This window comes from Chrysochloris asiatica, unplaced genomic scaffold (assembly GCF_000296735.1).
Source record: "Chrysochloris asiatica unplaced genomic scaffold, ChrAsi1.0 scaffold00030, whole genome shotgun sequence".
Classification (NCBI taxonomy): Eukaryota; Metazoa; Chordata; class Mammalia; order Afrosoricida; family Chrysochloridae; genus Chrysochloris; species Chrysochloris asiatica.
The window spans coordinates 13,010,422-13,034,812 of NW_006408548.1; the positions used below are offsets into that span (position 1 = coordinate 13,010,422).

At 39.8% G+C, this 24,391-nt stretch overlaps 1 protein-coding gene across 1 annotated transcript in view; it reads left to right on the forward strand.

The window, feature by feature from the left end:
• The window catches only part of NEK10 (NIMA-related kinase 10), a 417,902-nt gene that overhangs the window by 52,351 nt on the left and 341,160 nt on the right, over positions 1-24,391 (forward strand). Inside the window, 7 exon segments of the mRNA XM_006851613.1 lie at positions 5,007-5,048; positions 6,516-6,594; positions 7,905-7,972; positions 10,910-10,989; positions 11,730-11,816; positions 17,003-17,227; positions 21,155-21,294. Of these exon segments, the coding sequence (XP_006851675.1) occupies positions 5,007-5,048; positions 6,516-6,594; positions 7,905-7,972; positions 10,910-10,989; positions 11,730-11,816; positions 17,003-17,227; positions 21,155-21,294 (721 nt within the window).

Below are 24,391 nucleotides of genomic sequence, written 5' to 3' on the forward strand. Positions count from 1 at the left end.
TGCTTTCAGCAAGCAAGGTTGTGTCATTTGCATACCCCAGATTGCTAATGAAACTTCCTTCAATACTGATGCCACATTCTTTTTCAGCTTCACAGATTATTTGCTCAGTATATAGATTGAACAAGTATGATGAAAGGATACAACCCTGAAACACACCTTTCCTTATTTTAAACTATTCTGTATTCCCTTCTGCTATTCTAACAACTACTTCCTGGTCTATATACAGGTTCCTCATGAGCACAATTATGTGTTCTGGAATACCTGTTATCATCCCTACTTTGTTTTGATCCCTTTGTACAGTCAATAAAGTACAAGTAAGCACCTTTCTGGTATCATGTGCATTTTCCCAAGATCCATATGACATCAGCAGTGATATCCTTATTTGCACATTCCCCTCTGAGTCTGGCTTGAATGTCTGGAAGTTCCCAGTCAATGTACAGTTGCAACTATTTTTGAATTATCTTCAGCAAAATATTACTTGCATGTGATATTAATGATATTGTTCAGTGTTTTCCACATTCCACTGGGTCACCTCTCTTTGGAATGGGTACAAATATGGATCTCTTACAACTCAGTTGGCAGGTAGCTGACATAGACAAATGAGTGCCTCCAGTGCTGAATCACTTTGCTGAAAGATTTAAATTTGTATTATATCAATTCATGAAGCCTTGCTTTTCATCAATGCTTCCAATGCAGCTTGAATTCTTCCTTCACTGCTATTGGTTCTTGATCATAAACTGCTTCTTAACATGGTTGAACGTTAACCATTTCTTTTTAGTACAGTAACTCTGTGCATTACTTCCATCTTCTTTTGATGTTTTCCTTATCATTCAATATTTTGCCCATAGAATCGTTCAATGTTGCAAATTGAGGATTGGATAATTTCTTCAGTTCTGTAAGCTTGACAATTGCTGAGCATGAGCTTCCTTTTTGGTTTTCTTACTTCAGGTCTTTGTACATTTCATTTTAATACTTGACTTTTTCTTCTGGAGCTACCCTTTGAAATTTTCTTTTCAGTTCTTTCACTTGCTCATGTCTTCCATTCATTTTAGCTTCTAAAGCAAGTTCTAGAGCCTTTTCTAGCATCCATTTTGGTCTTTTCTTTCTTTCCTGTGGCTTTTAAAAAAAGTTTTTATTGTGAATTGAGTGATAGTTTACATGGGAGAAACTTTGCATTCATCCTATTGTATTTCATTTCATTGCAATGATTACAATCCCATCCATGCATCATCAAACAACCAAAGGCTACACCCCACAAGCCTGCCCCACAGCTGTCAGCACACAGCCCCTCTCCCTCCTTGAGTCCAGAGTTCCCAGCCATTCCATCTTTCTACGTTATCGTCTCTGCCTCCATCTCTGGTGTCACTGCTTCTCTGGTTAGGGTCCTGCACTCTGCTTTTCTACTTTGATGGTCCCAGGGTCCTCCGCTCCTGGACTGCAAAATCAACCACTCCCTCCCTTTTGTTACCAAATGTCTACCTTTACATTTGCAACTCTCACAGTCAGTCCTAATAGCAATTATTCTCTACTGAACCACAAGAGTCTTATCCCCATCTCCTTTCACCAGCCCTTTCCAGAAAGGTTGGAAACCACTCAGTGGAGATTCAACTTTTCCCCCGCACTAGACTCTGGAACTAGGCTTCCTCTTGAAAACTTGTAAGCCATTTTTCCTGTTTTTTAAAATGACTTTTTGCTTTCTTCCTGTATAATGATCTTGATGCTGTCCCACAACTTTTCTGGCCTTTGGTCATTAGTGTCTAATGCATCAAATATTTCTTGAGATGGTCCCTAAGTTCAAGTGGAATATACTGAAAGTCTAATTTTGGCTCTTGTGGATTTGTTTGAATTTTCTTCAGCTTCAGCCTGAATTTGCATATGTACAATTTATAGTCTGTTCTATAGTCAGCCCCTGACCTTGATTTGGCTGATGATACTGAGCTTCTCCACTGTCTGTTCCTATAGATATGGTCGCTTCGATTCCTATGTATTCTGTTTGGTGAGTTCTGTGTATATAGTCACCTTCTGTATTGTTTAAAAAAGGTATACGCAATGAATAAGTCCTTAGTCTTGCAAAATTCTATCGTGTAAATTCCTGCATAATTTCTATCACAAAGACGATTTTCCAAATCAGATCCTTCCTCTCTCCTTCCAGCGTTTGCATTCCAATCACTAGTCTTGTTTGCATGTTTGATCAATTTCAGACTGAAAAAGTTAGTAGAGTTCTTCAATTTCATCCTCATTGGCTTTAGTGGTTGCTGTGTAAATTTGAAGTACTGCAGGTATTAACTAGTCTTCCTTGTAGGTGTATCGATATTATCTTATCACAGACAGCATTGTACTTCAAGATAGATATTGAAATGTTCTTTTTGATGACAAATGCGATGCCATTCCACTTCAATTTGATTTTCCTAGAATAGAAAGCCATATGATTGTGTGATTCAGAATGGCTAATACCAGTCCATTTCAGCTCCATAATTCCTAGGGTATTGATAATTATTTAACAGCTTCCAAATTTACTAGCTTCATGCTTTGTACAATCCACATTCAAGTTGTTAATGGATGTTTGCAGCTGTTTCTTCTCATTTTCATTTGTGCCCTGAAAGCTTTCCCCCATTCATGTAATTATGGTCATTTCTACCTTGAAGAGTCCCGCTGTGGCACTGTAGTAAAAACATTGGTCTGCTAACCACAAGGTTGGAAGTTCAAACCCACCAACCACTCATTGAAAAACCTAAACAGTCTCTTTAAGAGTGGGAACTCAATCAGTGGCACTTAACAACAAGTACTACTTTGAGGAGGCAGCTCTCCCCCAATTTCATTTTGAGTGCCTTTCAACCTGAGGGGTTCAACTTTTGGTACCATATCTGACAATATTCCACTGCTATTCATAAGATTTTCAGTAGCTCACCGTTGGAGTCCTGGTGTGGTGTTTTAAGATAAGCACTGAACTATAAAACCACCAATTGCTCCTTGGAAACCCTATACAGGGTCGCTATGAGTTGAACTGACTTAACAGGACTTAATAACAACACTGTGAATACCAATGATGAGACTTAAAATTAGTTTGTTGTTGTTGTGAAGTGTCATTGAGTCGGTTCTGACCCATAGCGATCCTGTATAGGGTTTCCAAGGAGCAGCTGGTGAGCTTGAACCATCGACCTTGCAGTTCAAACGGCTTTGCAGTCTGGCACAGTAACCCACAGCGCCATAGTCACAAACTATTTTTAATTGAGTTATAAGTGTCCTTTCATACTGTGATCCTACAGCGTCAAACTAGGAGTCCGTGTATGTTTGTGTATGTATACTTAAGATCGTGTTAAAATGTAAATTCTGATTTGGCATATCTGGGGTGGAAATTTAAACATGTGTTCATTGTTTGCAAGTTCTTAAGGCATTAGGCCTTGAGAACCTGTGCCTTCGCCCAACTGCCCATGCTAGTTCATGAAAATGAGATTTTTTTTCCCCACGCTTGTACTCATCCCTCATGCAATTCCCAGAATTGAAATGGTAGCTAATGTTTATATATCAAATAACTTCCCAGTGTACCTTTTAAAAAAGGAGGAAAATGTCAATATAGCTTTAATTAAGCAGGCCACCTGAAAACACATTTGCCTGTAAGTGGAATGTCAATGTGGATAACCTGAGAGGACTTACTATTAATAGAGTCCCAAGCTTATCCTTTTCACAGCCCCAACTTCCCACCCCTTCTCATCAGTCCCTGATTAGCTCCTTCAGGGAGGCTCCAGTCTTCATATTAAGAGTAGGTTTTAAAGTTCTGTATCCAAAGCCATTGTGCAATGATTACCCTTCCATTTGTTTACAGTATGTGTTTACTAGCACCAGTGGCCTAAGGATTTTAAGCAGCCTTGTAACTACAAAAGCATTTTTTCTCAAACTTTATTGTACATATGAATCACCTGGAGATCATGTTGACCTGCAGAGAGTGATTCAGCAGGTCTGGGTGGGGCCAGAGATCTACTTTTCTAATCAGCTTTTAGTTGATTCTGATGCTTTTGTCTGTGACCCACACTTTAGGTAGCAAATATGGCTTTGACTCAGTGCTTTCCAGTTTGAACCCCTGCTGAGAATTTGCATTTCCACTGAATATAGGGAATCAATCTACCTTTTTACAAAATTCCCATTGACTCTTTTGCAACTCCAGATGATTCTTATGTATACCTAATAGCTTGTTAAAATATAGATTCTGATGCAGTATATCTGGGGTGGAAATGCAAATTCACAGTATGAAGTCAAACTGGAAGGAACTGCTTTGAAGACTTGATAGCAGAGGTCTACAAAGAAGGTTCTAAAGATCTGTGGTGGTTACCAGTCGGTCTGCTCACTTCAAGGTCAGTAGTTCATAGCTACCAACCATTCAGTGGAAGAAAGATGAGGTTTTCTGCTCCCATAAAGTTTCACAGTCTTGGAAATCCTATTCAGGGTCGCTATGAGTTGGAACCAACTCCACGGCACATAACCACCACCACCACCAAAGGAAGGCGCTGGGGGTTGGATAGTGTGGAACTCTTCACCTGGCACTATCACTTAGGCAAAATGGGTTCCCTTCTGATAGCTAGCTAGCAACTTTTCCCAGCTTCCACATTTTCTATTGACTTGTTGAGGAAGTAGAAGACTAGGAAGTAGGCTGCAGTTCTGAGTTGTTGCTAAGTGCTGTCGAGCCAGTTCTGGCCCATAGCGACCCTCTATAGGCTTTCCAAGGAGCGGCTGGTGAGTTTGAACTTCCAACCTGGCAGTTCAAACCAACTTTGTAGTCCAGCGCATTAACCCACAGTGCTACACCAGGACTCCTCCGAACCCAACTTTCATTTTTATAAACAGTTTTTGTCTTAAATATAGTATGAACAACAAACATTAAGGTTTTACCTATTGATGTTAGTATGTAGACCTTCAAGAAATAAATATAAACCTTCAAGAACTCCAGGTAAAATAGAGTCCTCCCTCCACCGACATCTCTTAAATGTCTTCACTTGTTTTTATTTCATTAGGAAATACTCCACAGCTTGGGAGGGATTGAAAACCTAGCTCAGGTAAGATTCCTATTGTGATGATTGGTCTTGTCTTTGCTTTTTGTGTCATGGCTCTGGGCAAGGATTAATATGTGCTTGACGTGAGGATGGCTGTCTTATGTTATGCTGCTTGCCAAGGGGAGGGAGGAGCAGTTGGAGTTTATAAGTGTGAGCAAGAGGCAGGATACTCAGAGCAGGGAGGACCTGTGACCTTTTGTTCTGCCTAATTGGGCTCACTTTACCCAGCCTGTTGAAACGAGAATGTGCTATAAAAGGTCACATGTCCTTAGTAATGAAATAGGTATTGGCTGGCAGCCCCATGTCCTCAAAACTGCACAATCCATATAATAAGGGGAAATACTGGTTATGAAAATGCATCTAACTTTTGAAACAAAAAACAAAACAACATATATATATGTTAAGTCAGTCAAAAGTTTGGTTTTATTAATACAATAAAACACTACTTCCAGGCTTGTCCTTAGGTTGGAACAACCCAGTCTCCTAAAACCTATAGTGCATGCAGAGAATGATTTTCATAGTAACCCTGAGGCCCTGTAAGCTCATTCTGAATTATTAATGGAAGATTAAGTTTAATGGTAATTTAATGTTAACTCTATTTTTTTATACTCTCATTTTAGAGAAACTGATACCTATCTAGTTTGACTTATAAGAAAACAAATTAATTGGTTAGAGGTCTACCTCAATTAATGAAATAGTCTCATAAAATTTTATTGTAAGGGAAACTCTTAAGTAAACTGGATTTCCTTATCCACTTTAGTTTTTATTATGTTATTGTTGTTGTTAAGTGCTGTTGCGTCAATTCCGACTCTTAACCATGTGGAACGGGTTTCTAGGGAGAAGGTGGTGGGTTTGAACTGCCGACTTTGTGGTTCCAAGGCCAGTGTTGATCCTACAGCGCCACAGCAAGAGTCCAGTTTCTATTATAATATCTGAAATGTTGTGTGTTTTTCTGAGACTGCTTCTGATTATAATTAGTTATTTACATGGAAGAGTTATCAGGCTATCCTATTACCATTATATTCTGATTATCATTCTCTGCATATATCTCGTTAGATACAGTTTTGAATATTATCGTATAAAAGGTCGTGAAATATATGCAGTATGCTATAAAACTACTGAAAAGGTACATTGAAGAATTAAAATTGTATGTTCTGTATAGTGCACATCTTATATTTTAATGCAACATTACACCACAAATGTATTGAGTCACAAGTCATTTTGGGGCATTTGAGCGTTTATTTAATCTTTAGATGTTCCTTTCCTCAACTTCAGTGAATGCAACAGAAGACAAAGAATCCAGAAACCCAGCAACCTAGCCCTGGAGTAGAACAGGCGGAGTATTAGTTTGGTGAATCTGTTGCGCCACCTGCAGCCCATTTGAAGAAGTGCACAATCTTGTTCCTCAGCTGCTTGTACATTTTTGGTGTCCTTCTATTGACGTGCTTGTTCCTTTGGTCCCTCTTGCAGTACATGGAGATTGTGGCTAATGAGTACCTGGGCTACGGAGATGAGCAGCACAATGTGGACAAGCTGGTCAACATGACGTGTAAGCACTGTGGGAGGGGCCAGTCAACATGCTGAAGGATTGGCTAGAACAAGCAGCAGGAAAAAAGGAAAATATGTCTATACCCAGGACGGGGCAGTGTTTCATTCTGTTGTGCATAAGGTCTCTATGAGTTGGTACTGACTCGATGGCACCTAACAACAACAATATACACAATTATGGTGATGAACATCCAGGCCAATTATTGCTATATTCAGTGGTAAAATATCCTCAGAAGGAAGGCTATTTGAGTACAACTCTGACCTTGAAAAGCTCAGTTTTCATGTTTAAGATGATCTTTATCAAGCATGAGCTTACATTATTTAATGCAAGAGAGACTTCCATAAAAGAAAATTTGGGGAGAGCTCTTTTTACCTTCTTTGACTTCTATTAAAACACCACAGGCTGTCCACTATTGGTCTATAAAATAGGGTCTATAAAATAATACCTACCCATAGAATCTGTACTATTCAGATCGTAAAAAAGAAAAGAAAAACAATCCACCTGTGAAATGATGTAAAAGCATTGGTCTGTGTACGTGTCTTGTCTCTGTGTTCCATCCACGGTTGATAAGCTGCAGGTTTCTTGCTATCCTGGAGTGCTAGCCTAGTATCTCTGTGTGGAGAGGTTGAATTCCTATATTTGTTAGAGGGACAACACACTGCTTCCCTCTTAGGTACAGTGAGAAACTAGTCTGTGTTAAGCCTTGGGTACCAGAAAGACTTTTTGAAACCTCCATTTGACTTTTCTGACATATTTATATGGTAAAATACTTATAGGGAGAATTAAAAAACAAAAAACTTTTTTTTACTGTGAATTGAGTAAAGGTTTACAGAACAGGCCCACACATTTAACAATTCATACACTTTGTGTCATTATAATGATTGGCATCCCTTCCATGTACCGTCAGTTAATAGTATTTACCTCTATTCACTCTATTCACTGTGTCTTCCACTACCTTCGTCTTTCCCATGCCAATATAGAGAGGATTTTTGAAGAAAAGATCTTGCTTTGAATTTGTGATAATGTTAAGGAGCTTGTTCAACTTTAAGAGGAAGGAAATATTTGGATTTTGGGGGTCTTTCCATGTTTCATGATTGCAATAATATTCTAAAACAAATGCTAGTTGTGCTTCAGGTGATAATTCTTGGAGTTAAAGAAATAACCCTGTCCCTCTCCCTCTGTGCCTTTTGTGTTATTTGTGTCCCTCTTGTCCTTTCTCTGCTTGCCCACCAGTATTTAAGACATAAGATTCTATGAATATTGCTCTTTCAGCTCTGAATTCCTCATTGAGTGATTTTCTTCCTTTACAGATATTTTTCAAAAACTGGCTGCTATCAAAGACCAAAGAGAATGGGTCACTACAAGTGGAGCCCACAAGGTGAGTGGCCCATGAAAGAGTTAACCCTTCATCTCTTTGTGGTAGGGAGATTCACAGGCCCAGGTTCAGATTGTGGTCAAGTCCCGTGCTAATAAGTCACAAACATGCTAACCTGTGAACCTTTTATATATTTACCAGCCTATACCTGGGGCCTCAAGTTGATTCAGCCTAAGGAGTAAATATTATTTGTTGTTGTTGTTGTGTGCCGTTGAGTTGGTTCTGAGAGTGGTTGATGGGGTTGGGTAGCGTAGGGGCTATGAATTGGGCTGCTAATCTCACGGTCAGCAGTTTGAAACTACCAGCTGTTCCACGGAAGAAAGATGAGGCTTTCTGCTCCTGTAAAGATTTACAGCTTTAGAAATGCTGTACAGGGTCGCTATGAGTCGGAACCGACTCCACAGCACATCACAACAACAGCAACTTATCGTACAGTGCCATACGAGGGCTCATGGATTAAATATAGACACAGTAAACAATGGTCTTCTGAAACTCCTTTCCATACCTTATGTCATTTAAAACCTAATAAGCTAGTGTGTATGACACTGTGGTTTAATGTGCTGGACTGCAGAGTTGGTTTGAACCACAAGATCTGTGGTTCAAGTTCATCAGCCACTTCTCAGAAACCCTGTTCAGGGTCGCTATGAGTTGAACCAACTCAATGCACTTAACGAGTATATTGCTTAATTGAAATGTTTGGAAAACTCTGACGATATATATTAATTGAGCATGTGTGGGGGGGAGTCTGTTTTGGCGCTGTTGGATAATCACTGGACTGCTAACTGAAAAATCGGTGCTTCAGAGTCACCAGCTGCTCCTTGGAAACCCTATATGGGGTTGCTATGAGTCGAAACTGACTCATTGGCACTTAACAAGGACAACAATGTGAACATGTGTGGTATACTCGTTTATGTATATATACCTATTGCCATTGATTTGATTATGATTCATAGCTGTCCTGTAGGACCGAGTAGAACTGCCCCACAGAGTATCCAAGGCCGTAAGCACTGGACCACGGGGTTGGTTTGAATTACAAAGTCAGTTCAATCTCATTAGCCACTTCTTGGAAACCCTATACAAGGTTACTATGAGTCGGAACCAACTGGATGGCACTAATCAACATTAAAACCAATCTTTCTGGAATCACACTGTCACATCTTTCTCCTATGAAGTGGCTTGTGTGTTCTTATCTCTAATCTCTCATTCTCCCGTGGCATGTATGGTAGTTTCCAACTGCTGACCTTAAGGTTAACAGCCCGACTCCTAACCACTACGCTACCAGAGCTCCTTTATAAGACGGGGAAGGGAAACAAAAAGTGAGGGAAAGAAAACAAGGAAGAGATAATGGAAACAAAGATAATGATAGCTTTGTTAAAAATGAAAAGAAAAAAGTCATAAAGCAGAAAAACAATTTCTGTAAAAAGTTGCAGTTCCAGCCTGGATTATGTTTGGGTGTGTACTTTTTAGGGACTCTGAGTTCTGAAAATGTTGTTAAGTGCCGTGGATAAGGTTCCGTCTCACAGAGACTCTGTGGTTTCTGGGTTTTCAAGGAGCTGTTAGTGGGTTTGAACTGGCCACCTTGTGATTAGCATTCCAGTGCTTATTCTGCAGTGCCACACCAGGATAGTATAACTGAATTCACACTAGAAATTCAGGGAAGGCAAATAGTAGGGCACAGAAAATTCTAGTTAAGTCATGTTATGATGCCTGGGAGCGCTGATTGATGCCCTTTCAGTTAGAAATCTGAGAGGGAAATGCTTCGTAATATTAATCTGCTTTTTAGCTTGGCAAAAAAAAAGAGAGTCAGCATTTGGCACAAAGTAATTCCATAATTCGGAAAGTACCTAGCTCTTGAGAAATCACGAGAACACCTAATAAGTTTTCAGTGACCATTTGCTATGAGTATTCTTAGTGTCATTATTTTTCTCACTCACTCCACCATGGGGAGGATGTAGAAGCGGCAGAGCAAAGCCCTGTTGTTGTGTTGTTGTGAAGTGCCGTCAAGTCGATTTCAACCCATAGCGACCCTGTATAGGGTTCCCGAGGAGCAGCTGGTGAGCTTGAACCACCCTTGCAGTTCAAACAGCTTTGCAGTCTGGCGCATTAACCCACAGCGCCACACCAGGACTCCAAAGCCCTGTGGATATCCGGAAATATGGGTGGCATGTGAGAACTGTCTGGTTATGTAGTTTGGTTTCTGACTTCTTGACCCAGGCTGGACATGGCGGCAAGAATTCTAAAGTAAGAAGGTGATGGACACACACTGCTGTAAAGAACTGGATGTTTTAAATGGTTAACTAAACTTTCATGTTTAAGCCTCTCTGATCTTTAGAAGGAAGTGTTATAGGCATACCTCAGAGGTATTGCAGATGCAGTTGCAGACTGCCTCAGGAAAGGGAATATCACAATAAAGCAAGTCACATGATTTACAAAAAAATTCCCAGGGCATATAAAGAAAGAGTCCTCCCTGGTAGCAGAGTGGATTAAGCACTGGGCTGCTAACCACAAGGTTGGTGGTTCAGACCCACCAGCCACCGTGCAGGAATGACTTCCTTAAAGATTTATAGAAACCCCAAGGAGTAGTTCTACTGTGTCCTGTAGAGTTGGTGTCAACTGGATGGGAGTGGATTGGGTTGGGTTGGGTAGTGCATATAAAAGTTATGCTTACACTATATTGTGTAGTCTGTTAATTGTGCAATAGCATTATAGAAAAGTTTGGAATAGTATAAGAATTACCAAAATGGGACACAGAGACATGAAGTAAGCACATGCTGTTAGAAAAATGGAGCCACTAGACTTGTTTGACTTAAGGTTGCCAAAAACCTTCAGTTTGTACTAATTCTCAGTATTTGCAAAGCACAATAAGTGAAGTATGTCTATATACCATTCAAGATGCTTCTATTTCATATATAATTAAATTTTATTTTACTTCGTTTTCAGACGTTAGTAAACTTACTGGGTGCCCGAGACACTAATGTTCTGTTGGGTGCTCTCCTAGCACTGGCTAGTTTAGCTGAAAGGTAAGTGTATTTTATAATATACTTCCTACCGATGCTGCTTTAATAGCAGTTTATGTGAGAAGAATGGATACAAGCTAGTCAGTTTCTCTTGTCACTTTGCCACCTACTCGTTACAATTTGTGAAGGGTAAACATGGAATAAAATTAGTAGGTTAAAAAGAATCCTGGATGGAAAAACCATCATTTTAAAACTTAAATTGGAAAGGCAGTTAGAAGTTTAAAAGTTTTCTTTTTCTTCATGCCTGGAAATCTTTACCTGACATTTTTATCAGACCCTCGATTGCTTCTGTTTTTAAAATTATAATATTTCTCTGGAAACAAAACCTTTAATTTTTTACATGTATATTTATAATATATAAAACATTTAAACATATTTTTGGCCTTTGAAAAAATTCTTAGCTAATCCTTTCCCCCTGTGGATTGCATGATAGTTTTAAACAAAAGAGCTTTAAATATATTTTTATACAAATGCATGGATCTTTGTATTTTTCTGTGTTTATTTTGTTTGGATAGTATCTGATTTTCTTTGGAGAAATGAAATTGTGTTATCATCATACTGTTATTAAATACATTTAAATTTATAACAGATAGCATTTATTAAATGTTAGAATTTAATGTGGCCCTGCCTATAGGGATGAATTGAATTTGTCTCATCTTGAGATGCTCTGTGAGCTAGGATATTAAATAAACGGATTAGGTAAAATATGTTTTTATTAGTTACTAATGTTTTTCAATTTGTAGTCCAGAATGTAGGGAGAAGATAAGTGAACTCAACATTGTAGAAAACTTGCTGATGATTTTACATGAATATGACTTGCTTTCCAAAAGGTAGGACTGCTCGCAGGTGAAGAAGATTGGAAAATGGTGCAGTGGTGTCATCTGTACCTGTCTAACTTCAGGGGAATAACAACCAGGATCAGCTCAAAGTTGATTCCCATGAGGTAGAGGTCAGACATCCCTCCACCCTTCAGTCACCACCTCTTTACTAATTCTGACACCAAGGGTCCATTCTGTAGCACTCTATACTTCTCTTCTGGGTTCTGTAATGGCCACAACAAACTTACAGACCATCCTTGCCATTAAGTGGTTTATTAAGGGAGTCACAGGGTATAACTTGAGATCAGATAAAAAAACATATAGGCAAAGTCTCCTGTCTTTAGTGCATTACAGACTCCTCTTGGATCCCCGAGGACAGGCTTCCGGGGCCCTGTTAGCTATTGCACCAGATTGCTGCAGGACCCCTTTTGAAAGATTGAAGGGCACTATCTGTAGTGTAACAGCCCTGGACCTGCAGTACAGCTTTTTAGGAGAGTCCTTGACTGCCCTCTCTTCTTTCTTCCTTTTGCTTTTTCCTGCTGCTTCTCTTTCTATTTCTAAAGCCTCTTTGGAGTTAGATGCTTATATCTACAAACTCCTGGTCATTTTCAAGGCGTGGTCTTCCTACTGGATCCATGAACTGATCAATCCCATCTCTGTAGGCCACAGACACTTCATTTACATAGAAAGCAACAGATCCTTCATTTGCACAACCTATTAATCAATCCCTACAAGGTGCATACCAATTATGTTGTTGTTGTTGTTATTGTTAAGTGTCCATTCAGTTCCGATCCATAGCAACCCTGTATAGGGTTTCCAAGGAGCTGCTGGTGAGCTTGAGCCACCGATCTTGCAGTTAAAATGACTTTGCAGTCTGACGTATTGGCCCAAAGCGTCATACCAGGACTCCACATATTATAAGACAGGCTATTATAGCCCAGGGCCAGACAAAATGCATCAAAACAAGTTGTTCACAGATTACCCAGGAAGAGTAACAAACCCTCTGGGGTAGAAGAGTATGGCAAAAGTCACTCCTCATGACTTAGGAGAAAAATCTCTAAAACTTTTTTTCTAAAGTACTAAGGCAGAAGGCTACATAAAGGAACTCATTTCATCACAAAAATGTCTTTTATTTGATACAAATGTTTACTATTTTTATTATGTCATACTGTTTACTCTGGTAAGTGAGTATCATGAGTTAGCTTGGGATTCATTGTCAGTTTAAGTTTATATAAAGAAGTTATAAAGAGTTTCTTTACATTTATATAAAGAGCAAAGAGGTGTATTGATTGATCTGTCTTTAGTTCTACATTACCTCTGTAGAGTCAAATTATATAAATCTAATGGCACAGATTTATAGAGAGTCTAACAACAACAATGATCACATTCTAAGTACTTTCGTTAATTGCATTTGTATATGTACTGCCTTTTTCTTTTTTTTTTTTTTTTTAAAGAAATCAAGGTGGCTCATTTTTAACAATTTTAGGTTGTTGTTGAACAAAAGATTAGATTTGTAAAATACATTTCATTTAAGATAAACAAAATAAATGAAGAGATAAGTACTGTCTTTCCCTGTTTTTAAAGCCCCCAAGAATTAGAATAACATAGATTCTTTTGTTGTTGTTGTCAAACATCTTAACATTATTTCCCCTCTTCAAGACTGTGCCTTGATCCCTGTATCACAGAGCCCTGTTTTTCCAGTTGAGCACACATCAATATTTACCTCTGTTCCATTTAGCCCATGCAAACCTGCCTCCGTGTTCCCCTATCTACCTTGTTCTTCCATCCCCTCCCCCTTTTGTGTATTGCCCTCCCCAACTCCCGAATTAGGATGTAAAATAGATTCATTTTTATTGGAATCATATATCACTCTGAAGAATTACTTTAGTCAGATAGTTGTTCAGTTGTTTTTACGTAGAGTTGTACCCTGCATCATTTGATATTTAGTTGAGTACTTAGAATTTTCTTAAGAGGCCCTGAAATTTGACTCATAGTAAATCCTTTTGGATTCTCACTCAGGCTTTATGTACTCACTTTTACATACTATACTTATAGACTTGGTGATCTAGACTCAGTCACCGCAATAACTCAAGGTGCCTGACCCTGTGCCAGTTGCTGGAAATCCAGAGATGTGCAGGGGAGCATCCAGGCAAATCAATGATTCCATTTTGGCGCTGTAAGTGGTGTGGCTGATGGGAACACTGGGAGATCTGGGAGCATGGAGCAGTGCCTCCCAGTCAGAGCCAGTGGTCAGCTAGGGCTCCTGGAGGAAGAGTTATCAGGCAGAGGACAAGTGAGTAAGTGGAAATAGAATGTGTCCTAACTGGAGGCAGAAAATGATACATACTTGAAGTATGTGCATGGTTGGGTACAGGTGCAGCAAAGCATTCAGGAGGGAAATTGCCAGGAAACTATGAGACAGTTAATAATAAGTTTAAAAAACTAGATAACTTTTTGGTTAGCACTGTCTTTATGACAGGCCTCACTCTACATGCTTAGGTGTGTTAATGCATTTGAGCTGCACAGTAACCGTATTATTGTCCACATTTTATGGATGGGAAATACCACCAGCTAGGTCAAATAAGGAGTTAATTAAGGGGTGTGGACTATATCATGAACATGATGGGGACTCAAAGAAAGATTTTAAGTATGATCAGATTAAGTTTTTTGAAAGATGATTCTGATAGCAGTGTTTGTGTGGGGTCGAGAATATCTCCACACAATAAGAACCACTTAGGGAAAGGATAAACGTTTCATGTAGAAAGTCTGAGAAGTTGAGGAGCCTAGAAAGTGGGTTCTGAATGATACAGCAGAATTGTTTGGGAGGGACAGAAGTCGTGGGAAATTGGGGAGAGGAATTCTGATGCAGTATCCGAATGAGAGGACAACAGTTAGAACTCACCCAGGATCTCCATGAGAGAAAAGACCTGGAGCTTGGCTCCAGCACAAATTATAGCCTTTGAAATTCCATGGAGCAATTCTTCCCTGTCCCATAAGGCTGCTATCAGTTGGGATTGACTTAATGGAGAGGTAGATGTGCCAAGAGCCTTGTCGCATGATCAAGATCACAGGACTGGGAAGAACAGTGGGTTTAACTAGCTGTAGGGTTTACCAGAGGAGTCCTGGTAGCTTAGAGGGTTGCAAGTTGGGCTACCAACCACAGGGTCAGCAGTTTGAACCTACCAACTTCTCCACCGGAGAAAGATGAGGTTTTCTGCTCCCATGAAGATTTACAGCCAGGGAAACCCTATTCAGTGTTGCTATGAGTCAGGACTGACTCTGAGGCACACAACCACCCCCACCACCATGGAGTCCTGGTGTGGAGCTATAGGATAAGCGCTGGACTGCTAAATCACAAGGTCAGTAGTCCAAACCCACCAGCCACTCCTTGAAAACCCTACATAGGATCGCTATGAGTCGGAACTGACTTGACAGCACTTAACAGTAACAACAGTGGTTTATCAGAGAACCCATTCCCAGGGTTTTCCCAGAAAATAGGAGGCAGTAAGTCCTCTTGAGGAGTCCTGGTGTGGCGCTGTGGGTTAATGCGCCAGACTGCAAAGCCATTTGAACTGCAGGGTTGGAGGTTCAAGCTCACCAGCTGCTCCTCAGAAACCCTATACAGGGTTGCTATGGGTCAGAGTCAACTCAATAGCACTTAACAACAACAACAACAACAAGGAGCCCTCTTGAAGGAGTCCTGGTAGCATAATGGATTGCGAACTGATCTGGTAAACACAAGGTCAACAGTTCAAATCTACCAGTCATTCCTCAGGAGAAAGAGAAGGCTTTTTGCTCCCTTATACAGGGTGGCTATGAGTTGGATCCAACTCTATGGCACACAGCCATTACCACCAAGGTGTCTTTATTAGTAATGATGAACTGGGGAAAGAAAAATTAACATCTAGGATGTCTTCTAACCTTCAGGTTTGGAGAAATGGAAAAAAAAATTGTAGTGCTGTGAATCAAGAGCAGGTATTGCAGGGGAAGAGCAGATTTTGGGAAGAGGATAATGACTTTCATTTTAGATGGAACACTAGGACATATATGTGGCTAGAAGTTTTGGAGGTTACGTCAGAGATCACAATGCAAAGGTTGTGTTTAAATGCTTAGAAATGACTATTACCAGGGAGAGTACTTAGAGTGCTTGGACTGGACACCTAGTTCCATGAAACATTTATCACCATGAGTTTTCAGAGTTCAGCTGAACTTTTCCTATACTGCTATCACTTTTATTTGTATGTAATATTTTTAATTTTCATTTTGTATAAATGTCTTATTTTTGCAACCACAGGATAAATTTCAAATGACTAGAGTAAGATCTTTTTTAAAATTTTACAACAGTGCTGGGTACATTATATGTACTCGATACCTAACTGCTGATTAGTGAGTTTTTAGACCAGACTAAAAAGGATATGACTTAAAACAACAGTCAGAAAATTACAACTTGCAGGCTAAACTGATTTTATGAATAAAGTTTTACTGGAACACAGTCATACCCATTTGATTACATATTGTGCGTGGCTGAGTCCATCTGACAATAAGGAAGATCATAGAAGAACGGATGCATTTGAATTGTGGTGTTGAGGAGAGAACGGATGCATTTTAATTGTGGTGTTGAAGAAGAATATTCAAAGCACTCTGGACTGCCAGAAGAATAAAACTGTCTTGGACAAAGTGCAGCCAGAATGCTCCTTAGAAGCCAGGCTGACAAGACTTTGCCTCTCATTCTTTGGACATATTATCAGGAGGAACCAGTCCTTGGAGAAGGATATCATGCTTGTTAAAATGGAGGATCTATCCAAAAGAGTAGTACCCCTAAAAAGATGGATTGACACAGTCATAGCAGCAATGGTCTCAAGCGTAACAATCGAGAGAATGGCGTAGGACCAGGCAGTGATTCAATCTGTTGTTTATTCATTCACACTGTTCATAGAACCAATTTGACAGCATCTAACACCACTGCTAACATGACTGAGTCCATACTGCAAGGTCAGATTTTAGCTGAGTAGTTGTGACAAAGACCACAAAGTCAACAATGTTAACTATCTGGCCCTTTTCAGAAAAAAGTTTGCTGACCTGTGACTTAGAAAATGTGGGAGTCATAGTTCATGCAATGCTGATAGCTCTAGTATAGTTGGAAAGTCAATAGCCTATGAATGTTGTGATTCTAAATATTATCCTCCCCATCCTTTTAGACTAACTGCTGAGTTACTACGCCTCCTTTGTGCTGAACCTCAGGTGAAAGAACAGGTGAAGCTGTATGAGGGGATACCTGTTCTTCTCAGTCTGCTCCACTCTGACCACTTGAAACTACTCTGGAGTGTTGTCTGGATTCTAGTTCAGGTGTGTGAGGACCCTGAGACCAGTGTGGAAATTCGCATTTGGGGAGGCATCAAGCAGATCCTTCATATTTTACAAGGGTGAGTCACAGTGGGCATGTGCCCACTTTGCCCTAATTATTGAAGGTTGGGAACTTCTGTGATCAGGTGGCAGATTGATACATGCTCAGCTTGATTCCCCCTGCTCTGCAGTTTCTTTAGGTGTTTATGTTTCCCCAAATAATTTATATTAACTTATACATGCTCTAAATCAATGCCAGGAGCATGTATGTTTTATATTTCTTGAAAACCATAGTATTTTTTTCTTTGCCTCAACAGTCTCCAATACTGCAGGCACGCAATAAGTCAAGAGACTGCAAATGTAAGCTGAATGAAGATACAGTTAACTGTTGTCTTGCTAGCTTTTCCTTAAATCAGTATTTGTATATTAGAATGCTAACCTGTATAATGATATTAATATTTTCTAAAATGTATGTGTGTGTGAATATAACTCCAGCGTAGTGGTTACGAATCAGGCTGCGAACTGCAAAGTCAGCAGTTTGACACTACCAGCTGCTCCGCGGGAGAAAGAGGAGGCTTTCTGCTCCCGTAAAGATTTACAGGCTTGGAGACCCTGTTCAGGGTCGCTATGGGTCGGAACCGACTCGAATTAACAACAACAACAACAACAACAACAGCATACAGAGAAAAGCCCACATTAAAGGGGCATACGTACAGTTATCTTAGACTGGGTTCTCTTGAGAAGGAAAACTAGTGAAGCTTATATATATAGAGTTGTTGTTAAGCGCCTTCGAGTCTGTTCTGACTCACAGTGACCCTATATATAGGGTTTCCAAGGAGCAGCTGGTAGGTTTCAGCTGCCAACCTTGTGGCTCACAGTCTGGTGCTGATCCTATAGCACCACATCAGAGAGATTTATATCAAGAAAAGGGCTCACACAGTTGTAGGGACTGCCAAGCTGCAAGTCTGTGGGTCAAATGTCAGATTGGAGGTGGCTCCTGAGTCATATAACTGCAGGAGCTGGTGACCTCGATTTCAGCAGGTCAGGTCAGGCGGCAGGCTTCTGATTGCAGAGACGAATTAATCCAAGCTGGCAGGTAAGATGGCAGGTTGCTGACTCAAGTCCAGAGACTTGGAGGTTCAAATGATCCACCAGATGCAGGATTAAGAGTCAGTAAAATAGGAAGCAAGCTTTGCCTGAGTGGCCAATATATTGGAAGCAGACTACACCCGTGAGGAAACTTCTTTCAGTTGATTGACTGCTCACTGGGAATCTCATCATGGAGCTGATTACATTATATTACATAACATCATGGGGGTTATATTCGATGTTATCATGCCACACCAGTGAGAATCCTGGCCCAGTCAAGTTAGCACAAAACCTTACCTATCCCTGTAGTCCTTATTTGAAACAAGAGAAAATATCATTAGTCAAGTGATTAACATGTTATTTGCTACTTACAATTTGCTGTTATTTCTGTCAGTACTTTTACTTCATTGCAGTACTTTAAAGTTGGTGTTATTACCTCCCTTTAAAAGGTGTAATTCCAAAGACATCTAGAGCCAGGAATATGGGGAAAGGGATGGTGTATTAAAATAGGGGCAAATTGAAATTCTCTTGAAGAAATATATTACAATTTAACTATCATATTTTGAGTTTAAGGTATATTGAAGTATTGAAGAATAACATCCTTTCACACTACCCTTGTGAAAGTCTTGCTACCTAATATTATAGAGTGTAATTCAGTTCCAGTGGTATTGAATCAGAGTTAGAAGCAGTATGTCTGCTTGAAAGGCATCCCATGTATGATCTGGAATATAGAAATAAAGTTCACTAATAAAAATAGAGTGACTTATCAATTTTAATATGACTAGATTTTATCAAATCAATTTTATTCAGACTTTGTACTATGCTCTTAAGGATACTGTGAAATTATATGTTACCAAATTCGTTTTCTGTGAGGAAATATTCCAAAGCCGAAGAACAGAATGTAGAGATACGAACATTCACTTTGTTAATGATTTCTGTTATTACCTAAACAAAGGAAAACATTTATAGACTGTTGATATTCTACTTGGTTTTATGACTCTGACATTAAAATATTAGATACTTGAAAGTATGAATCTCTCTTTAGTATTGTCATCACAAGCTTATCCCTTGGTCACAATAATTAAAAAGCTCAATTGGATTTATAGGTGTTTTTGCTTGGATTTATACAGTGTTGATGGGGCCTGTTATTATAGTCAAACATATCTATTTCAACAGCTGTGGGTTGTTCTTAAAAAACATCCATTTTCTTAGTAATACAGTACAATTCTATAATCATCAAACAATGCTTCAAAGACAAACCCCACATTTTCCCCACACATAGAATTGAATTTAATACAAGATACCCGTTTTCCTTTTTGCTCAAGTCATAACTATCTCTGATAGAAAGCAGTTAGTTTATTTAAGTCAACTGAGTCAGTCACTTTCTTTCCATGGTGCAGTGTTAGAAAAGTCCTCCTTGGGAAGGTGATATGTGTAAACTCTTTTTCTATGTTAAATATGTCTTAGTGCTCTGGAAGAATGTATTACCCCAGATGGATAAACAATAGCTTTTCAGAATCTGCCCCTGGGCTTCCAGGAGCTGCACTGGGTTTGGAAGTTGCTGGGTTTTCTGGTGTCTTGAGTATAAACAGGCGGTGATGCAAGGTTGTTGTTGTTGTTATGTGCCGTGGAGTCGGTTCCGATTCATAGTGACCCTGCCCAGGGTTTCCGAGGCTGTAAATCTTTATGGGAGCAGAAAGCCTCATCTTTCTCCCGCGGAACAGCTGGTAAGTTCCAAGCTGCTAACCTTAAGGTTTGCAGCCCAATTCGTAACCACTATACTACCAGACGTCCTTTTAATGCACAGTAGTTCTTAGGAAACCTGCTCTTGCATATTCACCTGTAACCTTAAATGCAAAGTGGTTCCTGAAAGACTTATACTCTTGTCTGGGTGAAATGATCCCTAGGATTACGACTTTAGCCTAATTATATTGATACATAAAGTCACGAATTGTGACTGTCTCTATGCCAGCTCCATTACTGTCCCCATGACCAATGAAGAAAAGACAACAGTATGACCCTGATAGCATCGGAGGAAGGCCAAAGACAGTCCATCCACATTGTGTTGTGTTTGGGCACATAAAATTTCAGATAGAGTTGCTGCCAGATCACAAAAATAAATGAAAAAATATGGTAACTACGTAAAACAAAAGAGAACAAAGCATAGGTAAAAGACAGGTAAACAATCTATGGATGATGTTGTCCTGAGTAAAAAGACATTAAAAAGAATGCTAACTGTGTGAAGTGAGATTAAATATGAAAGAATAGGACAATTAGGGATGAAGAGAGACTGCAGAGCTAAGGAATGAAAATGAGGTCTAAATGATACTCACAGAACTGATAAAGTATCAGAAAGAAAATCCAATTTGACAAATAGAGTGAAAGCCTGAAGAAAGTCCACATAATGCAGAGGAAGAAGACAAAGTAATAAAAGCGACTGAAAAACAACATATAAGGCCATTAGAAAACAGGGTTTCAATATGTGAGTAAGTGATAGCCACATAGAGCATAAAGCAAAAGTAAGAACATTTTTCAAAGTTAGAATGCAAAAGAACTTTCATAAAATAAAGAAGGGTTGGAATTTCAGGGAAAAATAGAATTCAGAATGATCAACGATAGATGTAATAAAGTGAATTTAATGGAACAGAAGAGGGCCCCCAGATGGACCGGCACATGTCCAGGCACTTAAGTGATGTCATGTGGAGCACTGAGGAAAGAACAGTCTTGCCAATAAATAGTGTGGAGCCACACACCACACACTACACACAAAACCAAATCTAGGTGGATTGAAAAGTGGAACAAAAAAGAGAAAACTTTATGAATCAGGGAAGGCAGGGACTTATTAAATGGGACACAGAAAATAGTAACCCTAAAGGACCATTGATAAATTGGCATATACACTAACTTCTGTTTTTCAGAGATAGAAATTTTGTTTCCGATCGTTCTTCCATTGGGAGCTTGTCAAGTGCAAATGCAGCAGGCCGTATCCAGCAGCTTCATTTGTCTGAAGATTTAAGCCCACGGGAAATACAAGAAAATACCTCCTCTCTTCAAGCAGGTATTTATGTCATATTATGCTTTCTTTTATTTTTTTAAGTTTTTATTGTGAATTGAGTGATGTTTTACATGGGAGAGCATCAGCTTTACATTCATCCTATCATATTGCACTTTATTTTAATGCTGTTTCATTATTATGTAAATTTTTATTCCTCGCTATAAAATTAGTCTGGTAATGTTGCTTAGACACAATTTACAATCTTCAGTATGTAAAGTTAAATCTATGTGGCTTCCAGAAATGACATGGTGGCATCTTCAGCTGGCCATATCTTTGATTTTCTAATTGCTTTTGTTCCATTGTCTTTTTCATCTGCAATGTGTTCAGAGGAAAGACTGGATAATGATACAACAGGCTTTCCTATCCTCTCCACGTTTTACATGCACAGACAAGTAAAGGTGCAGTTTGTCTGTGGCCAGAATCAGGCTTTGTTTTGTGTTCTGGATCTTGGGGTAACGTCCTTACAGACTAATCTATAATCTACATGCACACACCCATCCCTCCTGGTCTAAGTGCCTTCCTCATACTAGGTGAGCGTCAAAAGAGAAGGTCACAGAAACAGGCTTCCTGTGTGCAGTTTCCAAGCGGAAGCAGAAGCAGCACCACATGCACTTCTCTTTTGGCAGAGCAGTCTGTGCCTTGCACAGGAGCATCTGGCCTTTGGGACATGGTGGACTACTGCAAAGCTCAAGTATTGCAGGCCAAGCTGAGTGCAGAGAAGCACTGTCTGGGTCAACAGGAGAGACGAAATTAAGCCAGATGTGCAGGGGAGGGTCAGGAATGAGGGGATAAGAGAAAGGCTGACTTTCTTTGTCCCGTGTCTTTTCTCCTGGAGACTGGGAAAGATGTTTTCTCCCAGGAGTATGAGGAAGGGTAAATAAGATCTCCTCAAATGGCCGTTTTGTTTATGCTGAAAGGTCTCTGTCTCAGTACAAAGGCTTATGTTGGGTGTTTCTGGCCTGCATGCTCCATGAGAAGTCTACTGTCAGCTGAGTTTTAGTGCTCAAGTGTTTCTGGGCTTCTCTCAGAAAGTGGATTAGATTGTGGATGACAGAGGCAGAGTTATTGCCTGGGTAGAATCAACTCTATGGCATGTATTAACAAAAACAAAGGGGAACACAAAGTAGTTTTGGAGGTTGACAATGTTCTCTTTCGTGATCTGGATGATGCTGGTAACAGAACATATATCAAAATGGTCACTTAAGAATGCTCACTTTAGACAGTTTATTGGGTATATTTTGTAGTTTAATAAAAAAGGAAAAACAAGTAAAACTTAAACCATAATGGGTTAAGAGTAGGGACTGAATTTTGACCACACTCACTTTGATGACCATGTAGCCTTGGGCAAGTTCCATAAACTCTGTGAGCCTCAGTTTTACTCTTTCATGTTAATGGTAAAGTCCATAGCCCAGAGCCTGGTCTAAGGTAAGAACTCAATCAAATGAAATTGTTCGTTGCAGATGCTCTGTGTTATGTATGGGGAGACAACATGCCTCACCCTGTAGATGCCACCAGAGGCTGCCATGTTGGCTGTAGGGAAGTAGGAGTGGGTTGTGTTGAGAGCAAGTGATTGAATGTCTGACAAACTGGAGTCAGATTCCTGGCCCTACTCATTTACTGGTTATATGGCCCAATCTAGTAACCTTTCAGAACCTTAGTTTTTCTAATGTGTAGATGTGATAATCATAGTATATACTACGATATTGGAGTCCTGATGTGGCTCTCTGGGTTAATGCTCTGGACTGCAAGGTCCATTTGAACTGCAAGATAGATGGTTCATGTTCACCAGCCGCTCCTTGAAAACATGACAGGGTCCCTATGAGTCAGAACCGACTCGATGTTACTTAACAACAACAAGTACGATATTGGGGTATATTTGGATAATGTATTTAAAACATTCATTCCTTTATTATACGAGTTTCACTGGTTGCTGCTACATGCCTTCGTGTCAGTTCTGATGCACAGCGATCCTGCATAAGATTTCCAAGGAGCGGTTGGTAGGTTTGAACCACTGACCTTGTGATTAGAAGTACAGTGCTTATCCTACAGTGCCACACCAGGACTCCGTTTCACTGGTAGATACAGTAAAACTTAGGTGAGCCAGAATTCGATAGGACTGGTTTGTTTTTCTGTGTCTCTCAAGTTTTCTGCCTTTGACAGGTTGTAATCTTTTTATTTTTTAATTTAAGGTTTTTATTGTGGATTGAGTAAAAGTTTACAGGGTACATCATCAGTTTCACATTCAACAATTCATATAACTTGTTTCATTCCATTGATTATAATCCCCTCCATATACCATCAGTTAAAAGTATTTCTCTCTATCCACTTTAGCTTTTTTAAAAAAAACACACAAACAAAAAAACCCACTCAGGCATATATAATAATTTACATCTCCAAAGAGCACATTCTGCAAGTCTGCTCCTGGCCACCAGTTCTCAGTCCTTCTCTTCTTAGTTGATGAATCTAGAGTCCTCAGCCACGCCCCCTCTCCATGGCCCCATCTCTGCCTCCATCTCTGGCGCTGCTGCTTCTCTGGATAAGGTCCCGCATTCTATTTATGCATTCCTCTCTTGATGGTCCTAGGGTCCTCTGTTTCTGGACTATAAGATTAACCACTCCCCTTTTTTTGTTACAAAACTTCTACCTTTACAAGTGTGACAGTGGCGATTAGTCATGATAACAGTTATTTGCTATTGAATCTTTCGAATCTTATCCCCATCTCCTTTCACCAGCCCCATCTAGACAAGATGATAGCTATTCAGTGAAGTCTCTTTCTTTCCCCCCACATTCTTAAACTAAGCTCCCTCTTGAAACCTTGTAAGCCAGTCACTTTGTGCTTTTATAGCCCCTCCCATTTTAGGTTGCCAATTTCTAAGTTGCCCGTCCTTATCTACCCTGTGCACAGAGCGGATAGCATTGATACTTGATTTGAAGACTCTTACCCTCTCTGTAGCGTAGTGGTTACGAATCGGGCTGTGAGGGCTGCGAACCTTAAGGTCAGCAGTTCGAAACTACCAGCCACTCCGCGGGAGAAATATGAGGCTTTCTACTCCCGTAAAGATTTACACCCTCGGAAACCCTCTACAGGGTCGCTATGGGT